Here is a 13032-nt window from a genome sequence, read left to right as displayed (position 1 = left end):
TTGTCCAAAGCCCCTGTACCCAACCGGCCCTTGAACACTGCCAGGGATGGGGCAGCCACAGCTTCTCTGGGCAAACATGTAAGCCCCTGTGTTCCCTATGGGTCAGGTCCCTTGGCATCCTTAGCTACAAAGGGACAGTCACACAGGTGTCTATAGAGCTGACAGCCCTCTTTGCATGTTGCTTTGGGTTATCCCACTCAATCTTCCCAGCACGAGGGAAGATTAGGCATGATTCCTGTGTCCCTATAGCCGAGCACCTTTCCACTGGGATAAAGCTCATCATAGGGCTCATCAGCAGGACATTAGATGAGCTCTGAGGCAGAAGCTCTTCCCTGTGAGGGTGCTGAGGCGCTGGCACAGGGTGCCCAGAGAAGCTGTGGCTGCCCCATCCCTGGGCGTGGTGCACAGGGGCTTGGAGCAACCTGCTCTGGTGGAAGGTGTCCCTGCCCGGGGCAGGGGGTTGGAGCTGGAGGAGCTTTAAGGTCCTTTCCAACCCAAACCATTCCAAGGTCCTTTGATTCTATGGCATGCCCAGGGAACAGCAGTCCTCAGTCCAGCCTGGGGCTGAGCTTTCTCTTATTGCTGCAAAAGAAGTTTTATGCTGAACTTCTTCAGACAATGTGGAAACAGCCACCCCCCACCCCCTCCCAGCAATAAGTTCTGTGTAGAATTAATTCAGAGCAGTTAATCCACTTTTAATAATCACATTCTCCCATATTTCCAATTAGTGGCCATGTGTAAACAAGAGTACACAAGACTTAAGTCTTCGAAAGCTGATCCAAGCCCTGTTTCAAGCAATGGGGACATTTAGGAGGAGCAGGGGTTTAGGGTCCAAATGGTGATGGAGGAAGCAGAGAGGAAACAAACAGTTCCTGAAACATCTGCTGGGTGCTGGAACCATTCTGGTGGAGCTCAAATAAGTCAAAACTTTGGCAAATATATTCAGACAAAGCAGAAAAGAACCTTTCTGCATATATGGGGATGAACTTGTCTACAAAAAAGCAAGGGTCCCCAAGCTTTCCTCTCTGATTCCTCATCCTGGTGTAATTGGATGGTGCTTTGGGTCTCCACTAGGCATAAATCAGTTGGGTAACTGCTCTCACTGTGGGCACTGGTGCTGAAATGAGGGTCTGCTTCAGTGGGGGAGATGGGCACCATCTGCTTAGAGGTGCTGAGATGATCTTGTGCCCAAAACACCTTCGCCAGCAGAAGAAAAGACCTTTTGATTAGTGATGACTCTGGTTTGGTTTCTAATAGGGAAAATGAGTGTGGCACAAACTCTGCCAAATTCACATTGAGAAGACTGGGGGGAAAAGAGGGTTAAAGGCGGGGATGGTCACAGAACATATGAGGGTCATTCTGTCTCATCCTGAGTCAAAGCCCTGTCCAGAGCCAAAGTCCCCAAAGCTGGGGTGAGCTCCCACCTCCTGCCCATCAGTTTGGGGGCAGTTTTCCCAGGTCCTTCCCCAGCTCCAGGACACAGAGCACCAGGCAGTGCCCGGCGGGTGCATCACCTGCCTGGCGTGTCTCTGGCTCTTTCAGCACCCTGATGACCCTGTGTAAAACCACTAATCATCACCCCACATGGCCTGAACATCTGCTCAAATGTTTATAACCCCTCTTAATACCTGTGTTGCTCAAGTTGACTTCAGGACACTCCATCTAATCTGTCTGCCCATGCTTTTAAAGCAAGCTCATGAGACAGCCTGGACACCTTTGCCCCTACAAAGACAAGTCCATGGCTTTGTGCCATGGCCACTCAGGTGCAAGAATGGCTCTTTGCAGCACTGAGGAGCCAGATGAGCTTTTTGCTGCAAGAGTTTAACTGTCCAGTGCTGGGTATTCATATAATCCCAGCCTGGTTTGGGTTGGAAGCAACCTTAAAGCTCCTCCAGCTCCAACCCCTGCCACGGGCAGGGACACCTTCCACTGGAGCAGGTTGCTCCAAGCCCCTGTGTCCAACCTGGCCTTGAACACTGCCAGGGATGGGGCAGCCACAGCTTCTCTGGGCACCCTGTGCCAGCACCTCAGCACCCTCACAGGGAAGAGCTTCTGCCTTAGACCTAACCTGAACTTCCCCTGTTTCAGCTTGAACCCATCACTGTCCTATGGCTACAGTTTCCCCAGGTGAGCTCCCCATTTCAGCAAAGGGACCAAGCAAGCTCCCCATGGTCAGGCTGACCACGGGCTTTGCTGCACCCCTCTTCCCCTCATCATATGCAGCCTTTAGAACCTGGTGTCTCCTGCCCTCTTGGTCATGGCTCTGCAGTTCTTCTCCTTTAATCCAGCTTCTGGGATGTGCAGACACATGTAATGACTATTAACACTGGCCAGGAGGCCACCAGTCGTGTGCCCCTTGTCCTCACCTTTGAGCTGTCCTGGCTGCCCGTGTGAAGCCCACTCTGGAGCCTGGCACTGCCACGTGGAGGTGGAAGGCAGGAACGTGTTGTGCAACTGATAACTCAGTGTCTGAACCTACCTCTTCCTGGGGCTCTCCGGAGCCTTTCCCTAATCCCTGGCCAGGTACTTCTTGAGCAACCACCCGTTGCTGAACGTATTTCATCACTGAGGCTGTGCTCAGCAATACATTGCTCTCTGAGGACATCCTCCCCTTTCTGTTCTCCACAATGCCCCCCATTGTAGCAGCATCATCATCCTGGGGTCATGAAAAGGCTTTATTTGTGGGGAGTGTTAAAAATGGGATTAAAGCCAGAGCTATCTGGGCAGTAGAGATCCTGACTTTCTCCCTCTCTTTCACTCCCCCCTCTGTGTTAGATGACCTAAAGGAATTTTTCTTTGCCATGGCAAAGGAGGCCAGGGAAACCATCCTGGGCCCCCTCTCTCCCAAGTGCAGCTTGCTGGCAAACATCAAGGCTGTTCTGCAGAGGATGCTACCAGAGAACTCCTACCAACTGGCTTCAGGGCGGCTGCACATCTCCCTCACGCGGGTGGTGGATGGCCAAAACGTCATGGCCTCAGAGTTCAGCTCGAAAGAGGAGCTCATTCAGGTAAAGGAACCTTCCTTGGGTGCTGTAGGAAGATCTCTACCTACTACTTGGGGTGGAGGTACTCAAACATTGATGACTTTAACTGCATCCAAGATGGGAAGGTGTCAGGGTGTCATGGTCACACCACAGTGAGCTTCATGAGGCTTGGAGGGAGGGTGAAAGATGCTGTTAAGTCCAGAAAGCAGGTTTATTTCCAGCCTCCAAAAGCTGATGCTGTGTTGGTCAGCTCTAGGAAGTGCTAATGACTCTTTGCAGAGCTGTGTTAATGCTAACATGATCTCTCAGCTTTCTGGGCAGGTGTCTCCTCGGGGAAGTCCCATTGGCAGTGATTTTCCTCCTTGCCTCAGCAATTCCCTGGGACAAAACACTGGACAAAGAGTCTGTGCTGCCAAACAAGCAGGAAATTAACCAGTAAATCAGCTGCTGGGGAAAGAATCCCAGGGTAAATCCCTAACAGACCATGAGGCCATGGACTTGCTTGCCCCAGGGAGTCAGTTGAGGATGTCCATGGAGATGTGGGAGCTCACCCTCTGATGCCCACCCTAGGTCAACTCAGGAGCATAGGGTGCTTATTCCCAGGTCATGAGATTGGTAGAAAATGGTTGTGAGTGGCCCAGCAGTGGCTTTATCATGGGCAAATCCCAGCAGAATGAAAATGCACTGGGAGGATGTGTTGGTATTGTCCAAAACTCCTCAAACATGAGGAATGACTCCAAAGTTTCACCTTGCCACTGTCGAAGGGCACTTTTGGGCAGTGATGATATATAAATTATCCAACTGTATAGTGCAAAGTCCAGGTGGCACCGATAGCCAGGTCAAGCCTGGTTTTACAGGCATCATGTCAACAGCTTTTGTCCAGGATAACTCTGACAGGACCATTTACTTCTGCAACCCCTCTTGTCCCCCAGGCTCTCCTCTGCAGCTGCTTTCTTCCCATCTACTGTGGCTTCATCCCTCCATCCTACCGAGGTGTGGTGAGTGCTATTTCATATACAACTTACTGTGCAGCAGTATGTTCTTGGGTTTAACTTTGCATTCACTTGAGCAGAGAGAGATACATAAGCCTAGGCTGCTGCTGAGTTAATGGAGGATAAGAAAGCCTTCCAGCCTGTTCTTCATCCCATCCTGACGATAGCTGGATGGAAGTGCCATTTGGAGGGCCCTCTCCTGCTTTGCTTATGGACAGACCCTGGATGACTGGATCTTGCCTTGCAGATCTCTAAAGTGACATAAGAAGACGCCCACATGCAGGACGTTGTCACACAACCCAGTTATCCCGGGCAGGATCTGTCTGCAGTGCAGATGTCTCCACTCGCTCAGGTGCAGACTTGCATGGCTGAAATATCAGAAGCTCGTGGGAGGATCCTCCCCCAGCTCTTTGCATGTTCAGACTCTCTGACACACTGCAGCCAAGTCGACAGATTTGGGTTGGCTCATCGATAATCCTCAGTGAAGGAGGAGCACAGCAGCACGGTGGTGAAACGTGCAGATGGACCACAGAGCAGGTGGAGAAGGACCTTAAAGATCATCCAGTTCCAACTCCCTGCCACAGGCAGGGACACTTCCCACTAGAGCAGGTTGCTCCAAGCCCCTGGGTCCAACCTGGCCTTGAACACTGCCAGGGCTGGGGCAGGCCCAGCTTCTCTGGGCACCCTGTGCCAGCGCCTCAGCACCCTCACAGGGAAGAGCTTCTGCCTTATACTTAACCTGAACTTCCCCTGTTCCAGTCGGAACCCATCCCCCCTCGTCCTATCGCTACAGACCCTGATGAAGGTCCCTCTTCAGCATCCTTGTAGTCTCCCTTCAGACACTGGAAGCTGCTCTGAGCTCTCCACGCAGCTTCTCTTCTCCAGGCTCAACAGCCCCAATGTTCTCAGCCTGTCCCCGGTGTTCTCAGCCTGTCTCCATACAGGAGCTGCTCCAGCCCCTGCTCATCCTCATGGCCTTCTCTGGACTTGCTCCAACAGCTCCACATCCTTCTGATGTTGGGCACACCAGAACTGCACTCAGTGCTGCAGGTGCGGTCTCATGAGAGCAGAGTAGGGGAGCAAAAGATACCAGGATACCACCTCTGCAGCGGGGATAGAGCTGGGATCACACTTTGACTCTTGGTGGTCTGCACTGATTGAGTCTGCTTAGTCCTTGAATGTACCTGGCTGTCAGGTCAGGTCTTCAGCTTGCTCAGGACTGCAGGGTTTGCCCATTGAGTCTGCAGGACCCAGAGCTCGGCGGGGCTGCTACATGAGGCTCCTCTCATTATTTCACAAGTGCTTAACTCGATGGGCTGCAATCCTTGAATCCTGAGATCCCACTGAGATGGGTGGTAAATTCAGATTCCTTCTGGAATACAAAGGACATTTTCCTTGCCCAGTGAGCAATTTTTAAACACAGGAGCCCAACTGCTTGAGCTCAGGACTTGAACTCTATATGACACTCTAAATTCAGTTTGAGTTGGCCAATGACTGCCCAAAACAACTTTGCAAAGCTTTGTGAATGAAAATAACTGTATTTCTGTTCTAATAATTGCTGTGGATCACAGCATCTGCTCGAGGAGCCACCTGGGTGCCATAGGCAGGGCAGCAGAAGGAGCTGGCAAAGGCCAAGGTGAAGGGCAAGGGGTAGGAAGAGATGTTTTTGCAAGTGGGAAGAGAGAGGACGTGCTGGGACGGGCTCGTGGCAGGAGGTGTTGCCTTTGCCTGCTTTCCTCTCAGTGACACTGCCCTCACACACACCCTGTAGCAACCCTCAGAGCAAACCCTCCTCTGCTCTTCCCCCTCAGCGATACGTGGATGGAGGATTCACTGGTCTGCAGCCTGTTTCCAGCTTGGAGGAACCTGTGATCACCGTGTCCCCATTCACAGGAGAGCTCGATATCTGCCCAAGGGATTGTCCTGCCATCTTCTTCTGCTTCCAGATCTTCAACGGCAGCATTCAGATCTCCATAGAAAACCTCTGCAGGATAAGCTATGCTCTCTTTCCACCCAGCACCATGGTAAGCCCACCAGCTCTTCTTCCCTGCTTTGTTTCGGTTAAATCGATGCTGGACCTGCCTTGCCAAGCGTTAAGGTTGAGCTCAGTCTCCATCATTAATCAATCAGATCTCACATGGAGGGTGCAGTACCCACTGCCTTTGCAGTGCATTTATTTGGTGGACACTGCTGATGGGAGTGGGGTCCACCATGGTTTGATAACCTGCAAAGGACTAGAGCTTTGGTTGCTGGAAGCCAACTTGTGCTTGCTGCCTTCCAAATGGGCCACCCCAACCCTCCATGGTTGGACAGATCCTGCCAGTGCCTGGATGGAAAGCTCTTTAGTGACCTCAGGTGTTTCTCCTTGCAGGTCTTGAATGACATCTTCTCCCAGGGGTACCAGGACACTGCCCTTTTCCTGTACAGGAACAGTAAGTGATATCCAGGGCCTGAAGGGTGGCCTGGACACACAACACACATGCAAACATCATCCCTTTCTTCTGTGTCCCACAGATGCCTTTGGCTTTAACTACTGCAATGGGAATTTCCACTTTGCCAGCACATGCGGGAAGAACGACTTTGCCCCATCCAAAAGGACATGCACTGGCCTATGCAAAATGGAAGCACAGTGCCCAGCTCCTTGCTTCCTGCCAGGTAGAAGATTTGGGGTGCTCATCCTGGGTTTTGGGCCACTGAGGGCTGCTGCAGTCTTTGAGAGGAGCAGTATTACATTAAAGACATGACTGAGTTAGTTATAGGAAATATTCCTGTATCTGCAGTAGCTGCTCTTACAAAGAAGCTTTTTAGGAGCAGCTCAAGCTGGATTCAAGCCTGGGCTTCAGGACCTACAGGCTGAGCTGCAGAAAGACTTGCTGGACAAGAGGAATTGTTTCATTTACTGGGTTATTTCTAATCCCTGGTCTTTATTTACTGTTGTGTTGTCATCCATGCGTACAGGCTTGGGTATGTGGAGGAAGGAGCAGCTCTCTGGACTTCAGGATCCGCTGTCAAAGGTCCTGTTACAGCCATACAGGCTGCCAGCTTTCTTCAGGAAGGGGTAAGAACATCTTGATAGAGGCATCGAAGCTGAAAGCAATACAGAAACCAGCGGTTTTAGCTTCAGCAGTGGTGAGATAGCTGCAGGGACTTGGTGTAGGATTAGCATGAGGCATCCAGCTTCCCTAGCACTGGAGTGTGCAATGGGCTGCAGCATCCTTCAGATGCTGGAAACACATGGGGCAGCCTCTGGGGCAGTGTGGGCTGATGGTGAATCCCTCCTTTCCTATGGACCACGGCACATCTAGTGCATGAACCAGTGTAGCAGTATCTCCTCCACAGGAGAGTTTGGTATTCCCTGAAGGCAAGCTCTCAGGGAGAGGGGATATGGCTAACAGGAACACCATAGGATTGCTTGGGTATGCAAAGGAGCATCACAACATGCTTTTGCCACTAACACCCTCCCCCATTGGCTGCATTGAGTGGTCATTAAACTCAGCCTGTTTATTTTGGCTTTGCAGGCTGGGGAAGCTGTGGGGGCTGCTGGATGGTATCAGCTCCATGGTAAAACGGTTCCAGAAGCTCTTCCAAACCATGGTGCCTGGTTTGCCCAAGAGAGCCACAGCCAAGAGGTGAGGTTCTCGGGGGATGCAGGCCCTCAGCAGAGGGAGAGCAGGGAAACCCTGGGGGACCTCATCCATGGGTCACTGATGATGAATGTGGCTACAAACTCCAAATCCTTGTGATCCCACATTAAAAGTAGCTATTTCCCCCTTCCCTCTGTTATTATTTAGTGATATCTCAAAGGAACTGTAAACTGCTTCCCTACAGCAACATATTCCTGTTCCAGAGCATTTATCTGCTGGGTTCTTTCCTAGCAGGGTATCAGGCATGTTCACCAAGAGCCTGAGCGATGTTTTGGCACTGAACTCTCAAGGGTTTAAGGCATTTAACTTGCCACACAGATAACTCTAAACCATACTTCCCCAAAACCTGCTTGCGAGTTACTTCACATGCAGTGGGTGAGTTGCATAGGATGATTTCACACAGTGACACAACTCCTCAGCTAGGAAAAAGCCCTTTGATATCAAACATCTCTGGGACTCCTTGTTCCTGTTGGTTCATGCATCATGACTCAACTAACTGCCAGTTTGTTCCCTTAGGCAACCAGCCTGGATGGGCCCTGGGGGTCTCTGATGTGGTGGTCCTGCTGCCCTGGGAAGTGGTGGGTGACACCGGAGCTCATTCCATGCAGCAGCTTGGATTGTTACGGAGTTTTGGGGAGTGTTGTGTTGTTTTTCTTTGTTCCATGCGAGGAAACTGGCTGATTTCACTCCCAGTGCTGCTGCCACAGTCTCCCTGCCCAGGCCTGACCTGCTTTATCATGATGGTTGGAGGAAAAGCACCACAATGTTGCGTTTGCAACCCAACCACAGCCTGCTCAGGGCAAACTGGGCATCCTCACTTGCATGTACAGCCCAACCACCAGTTTCCCCAGCAACCCCAGCTGCTGCTCACCAGCAGCATCCCTCCCCCTGCTTTCCTGCAGATAACAGGACAGGCATTTGCTGGGAAATGGCACATTTCAAGTGTTTTTCTCCCACTCCAAAACAGAAAACAGGGGGAGGGAGAAGCTTTCCAGAGCATCACACTGGGCAGGAACTATTTTTTGCCCAATTCCCTGAAGTTATTTTACCAATTACCTATTCTTGAGCTTCATACACCCTTGGAGGCTGGCTGCTCCTGCCAGGGGAGGTAGGCACACATTTGGACCCCTCTGAATGCGCAGCTGTGGAGAAGGATGGAGAAACTTCAACATTAACCTCCCCCTACTTTAAAGTACCACAGTGTTGCAGAGTTCATCTCCTGCTGCACCAGGAGAGCTGACATTTCACAAATACATTAGTTCTTTTCATGCAACTTGCTGCTGCAGTGGATGGTCCAGGCAAACACACCTCGTGTTGCTGGTCTGTATGGAGAATGTATTGGGACCACTCTTCATCATCCCAAATACACTTTGCCCATGAGTCAACACCACTCTTCCTCATCCCAAATGCACTTTGCACCTCAGAGGCTGATTGACTGGCTTTATCCCAACTGATTCTCCCCCTTTTGTTGGTTCCCAATGGGCAACAAACAGATCACAACAGCACAAGCTGTTGATCTGAATAAAAAGCTCGTTTCATTGCACAAAGGGAAGTGAGACAGAGGGAAGTTTCATTCAAAGTGCCCTGGAGAGTGCACACACGAACGTGGGGAATTGCTGAAGGCTGTGTTGGTGTAAACAGATCCAGAGGTAATAATGAATGCTCAGCAAAACATTAATACAACATGTTCTGCTATCTCTGACTGCAAACGAATACCTGGGAATATTTTCTCTGCAACGAGCTTGCTAAAAGAAACCTGGACGCTTGTTTGCATTGCATCCATCAAAACCTACTCCTGCCTAAGACACTGGAAATCCTGGCTGGATTTGCATCTTTCAAGCCCTGCAGCCAAAGCTAGGCTGCCCAAAACCAGGTTAGGAACTGCCATAGATCGAAGCAGAGCGGGCACAGAGACACCCACTGCTCCCTGGGCAGGAGAGGGGCCAGTCAGCCCATCATATCCTTTTGCTTGTACCCCCTCCCAGGCAGACCCCTGCTTCTGCAACAGCCCCTCTGCCAGGCCCCTGGTCTTCTTGGCAAGTACCACCACCTCCAGCAGGACACAACCATTTCAGTCAGCCTCAGGCAGTTCCACTATCCCTGTTCAAATCATTAAATCCCAGCCTGGTTTGTGTTGAAGGGACCTTAAAGCTCCTCCAGCTCCAACCCCTGCCACGGGCAGGGACACCTTCCACTAGAGCAGGTTGCTCCAAGCCCCTGTGTCCAACCTGGCCTTGAACACTGCCAGGGATGGGGCAGCCACAGCTTCTCTGGGCACCCTGTGCCAGCGCCTCAGCACCCTCACAGGGAAGAGCTTCTGCCTCAGAGCTCATCTCAGTCTCCCCTCTGGCAGGTTCAAGCCATTGCCCTTGTCCTGTCCCTACAGGCCCTTGTCCAAAGCCCCTCTCCAGATTTCCTGGAGCCCCTTTAGGCACTGGAGCTGCTCTAAGGTCTCCCCAGTGTCTTCTCTAACAAGTCCAGCTCCCTCAGCCTGTCCTGGTCTGAGCCCCGCTGGTGTGCAGGCTCTGCTGCAACAATAACCCTTTGGAGATATTCTCACCTATTCAGGAAAACTCGTGTGAGTTACTCTCAGGTTTACACCTTTGATTATTTGGTAACATCAGTGATATTCTACTACTGTGCAGATAAACAGTAAAACAGCCTTTTTCTGGCCTGTATCATCAGGGTTTTACCTTCTCAGAACTAAAAAATCTGATGTCCTTCTCCTCTGGAGACCAAGAGCCCTGACTTAACCCTTGGTTGCTCTCTGGCCTAACAAAGGAGTCTCAGTTCCTTCCACAGGTGACCTTAGGTTGGTGGAAAACGTTGCTGCCAAGCTACAAACCAGAGATTGAGACTCCTGACAGCCCAGAGCCTGCCCAGCCTCCAAAGGAACCTGGTTCCTACTGTGTTGCTCTCAAAAGCTCCATGTGGTTCAGACTGATGAAGCCTTTAAAACCAAGCATGGGAGCAAACTACAGCCTAACACTGTGTCCTGCATTTCTAGTGTGGATCTCTTCCCATAGAGCTGTCTGTTTTCAACAGAAATATCTTCTTTGCTTTCATTTTATGTACTTCAAGCTTTTGTTTCTAGATCTGGAATGGTACTAGTCCTGCTCTTTCCCCTTTATATTCCTCATTTGGTGTGGTCCTCCTAGATATAGCACAACAGTATGTGGGTCTTTTTTCACTTTTTATTTATGTGGCAACATTTTAAAGCATCACCATGTTGGAAAAACTGTTTTCCCAAGTTCATAAATTCAGAAATGCTGGAAGACTCAGAAAGAAAAAGAAAATAAATAAAAAATTGGAAAGAAAGGCTGCACTCCAGCACAGACTTCTTTGCATCCTGCTAGTAACAATAGGACAAACTGGAATCTGAAATGCTGAGGTTTCCATGTCACAACTGAAATGGGAGAGGGCATCTTTTTGCAGAGGACTGCAGAAAATCAGAAGTTTGGGATTTAAACCTGCCTTATCTTGCTTGAAAATGATACAGTTAGAGGTTTACCTGCAGCTTGAATGAGCTTTTCTTGCACTTCAGTGTTTACATCTGGCTGCACACCAAGTTACTCAGTAGAAATCCTTCTCTGAGCATTGAGACACTGCCCCTTCCCTCACCCTTAACGAAATCATGTGTAGGTAGAACCTGTTCCTACCTTGCATGGTGAGTAAATGGCTTTCTTCACACAGAGAGCTGCTTCTCCAAAGAGCACTTCTAACCTGGCCACACTTTAAGTCCTTCGTCCACCGAAAACAGTTTCAACATGAGGCTTCACTAATAAGCACTGACTCAAGAGGGGACCCTCTTGTTCCCCCTCATTCCTCATGTTCTCACTACTGGAGCCTGCAATACCCCAGCCAGCCTCTTTTGCCAGTGAGAGCCCTGGGCAAGTGGCACTTTGCTAATGAAAAGTGATGGGGTAAAGGAAGTGCTGGTCCTCTACCTTTCTGGTGGTGGAGAAGGCGGTGTGGGGCTTCCTCTTCCGCTTCATCTGCTGCCCGGGTGGTCCCTGGATTCTCTTCAGTGACATCCTGAGGGTCTGTGGCTCTGGAGTGAAGTATTCTTGTTTCTGGCTTCCAGTGCAAGGTCTCTTCACCTTTCTGAGACGATTCATTGGTGAATGGAAGCATAAAGTCCTCATCAAGGTAATTTATACCAAAATCATCTGGTGGGAAAAGAATCCAGCTCTCACTGCTTGTTGCTCAGCTACCAGGTCTCCAGCAATGGAAAGGATTGACCAGTATGGCCAGGGTTTATTGGAAAACAGGGGGACCGATGCCCACAGTGCATGGCTACTCTGAGTTGGGTTTCTGGGTCAGGAGTCACCGAACATTGCTGCTTTGTGCATCAGTGGGTTATCAGTCTAGACACCACACAGGGCTCCTGAGCCTACACTTCTGTCTAGGTTCTGGGGACCTGCATTCCCTGAAAAGCTCTATCATGCCCCATGTGGAAGAGAAGAAGGGACCTAACACCATCAGAGGGGAAGGGGTGAACAGGGAGCTACAGGAGAGGCATCATAGAGGATGGGACTCAAGGGTATCCTGGCAATGCCAGGGATGCTGGGATCTCTCTGCCCTGGTGCAATGGCAGTATCTCTTACCTTCTGTCAGCAAACCAACACTGAGAAGCACCCAACCTACCTGCTCCTCCCTCCCGGTCACTTACTCAGTCTTTTTAGGAAGGAGACCGTGTCCTGGTAGCCACAGGCATAATACTGCTCCAGAACCTGCAGGGGTGAGGTGGTAGTCAGGGCAGATGGGCCGGCTGTAGGGGTTTTATGGCTCTGGGTACCTGTAGAAGCAGCTCACTTGAAACTCAGGAAGGTAGAAAATACACATTAAACGGTAGAAGTTTCTTTTTGAGATCTGCAAAATGCAGTCAGAGAGCTGTAAGGTGAGGAAGGCAGCGGCGCAGTCCCTGGGACAGATGTCGTATTCGCCGGCGAAGGCAGACACGGTGATGGTTGTGCGGGACACGAAGCTGGCGCGCCACATCCCGACCTCCCCGTCCACGTAACGCTAGGAGAGAAAACAAGGAACCCTGAGTATTCCTCCTTCCAGGGAGAAGAGGGATGTGGTGTAGCATAGAGTCATAGAATGGTTTGGGCTGGAAAGGACCTTAAGATCATCTAGTTCCAACCCTCTGCCATGGGTAGGGATGTCTTACACTAGACCATGTCGTCCAAGGCTCTGTCCAGCCTGGCCTTGAACACTAGCAGGGATGGAGCAGTTACCACTTCTCTGTGCAACCTGTGCCAGTGCCTCAGCACCCTCACAGGGAAGAACTTCTGCCTTAGATCTAACCTGAATTTCTTTAAACCCATCACCCCTTGTCCTATCACTACAGTCCCTGATGCAGAGTCTCTCTCCAGCATCCTTGTAGCCCCCTTCAGACACTGGAAGCTG

General features: G+C 50.7%; 2 protein-coding genes across 2 annotated transcripts in view; one reads left to right on the top strand and one right to left on the bottom strand.

The window, feature by feature from the left end:
- The window catches only part of LOC104405411 (patatin-like phospholipase domain-containing protein 1), an 8388-nt gene extending 779 nt beyond the window's left edge, over positions 1-7609 (top strand). The window contains exons 2-8 of the mRNA XM_010014133.1: positions 2776-3008; positions 3917-3982; positions 5923-6000; positions 6348-6408; positions 6491-6631; positions 6935-7034; positions 7495-7609. Coding sequence (XP_010012435.1) covers positions 2776-3008; positions 3917-3982; positions 5923-6000; positions 6348-6408; positions 6491-6631; positions 6935-7034; positions 7495-7609 — 794 coding nt within the window. The remainder of the gene's footprint in view (positions 1-2775; positions 3009-3916; positions 3983-5922; positions 6001-6347; positions 6409-6490; positions 6632-6934; positions 7035-7494) is intronic.
- Positions 7610-12284: 4675 nt separating this feature from the next.
- PNPLA1 (patatin-like phospholipase domain containing 1) overlaps positions 12285-13032 on the bottom strand; it is a gene marked incomplete at its 5' end in the record, with an annotated part of 3142 nt that continues 2394 nt past the window's right edge. Inside the window, 2 exons of the mRNA XM_010014123.1 lie at positions 12285-12353; positions 12436-12645. Of these exons, the coding sequence (XP_010012425.1) occupies positions 12285-12353; positions 12436-12645 (279 nt within the window). The remainder of the gene's footprint in view (positions 12354-12435; positions 12646-13032) is intronic.

This window comes from Nestor notabilis, unplaced genomic scaffold (assembly GCF_000696875.1).
Source record: "Nestor notabilis isolate BGI_N333 unplaced genomic scaffold, ASM69687v1 scaffold16350, whole genome shotgun sequence".
In the NCBI taxonomy this organism is placed as follows: domain Eukaryota; kingdom Metazoa; phylum Chordata; class Aves; order Psittaciformes; family Psittacidae; genus Nestor; species Nestor notabilis.
This window is presented reverse-complemented; position numbering and strand designations above follow the sequence as displayed.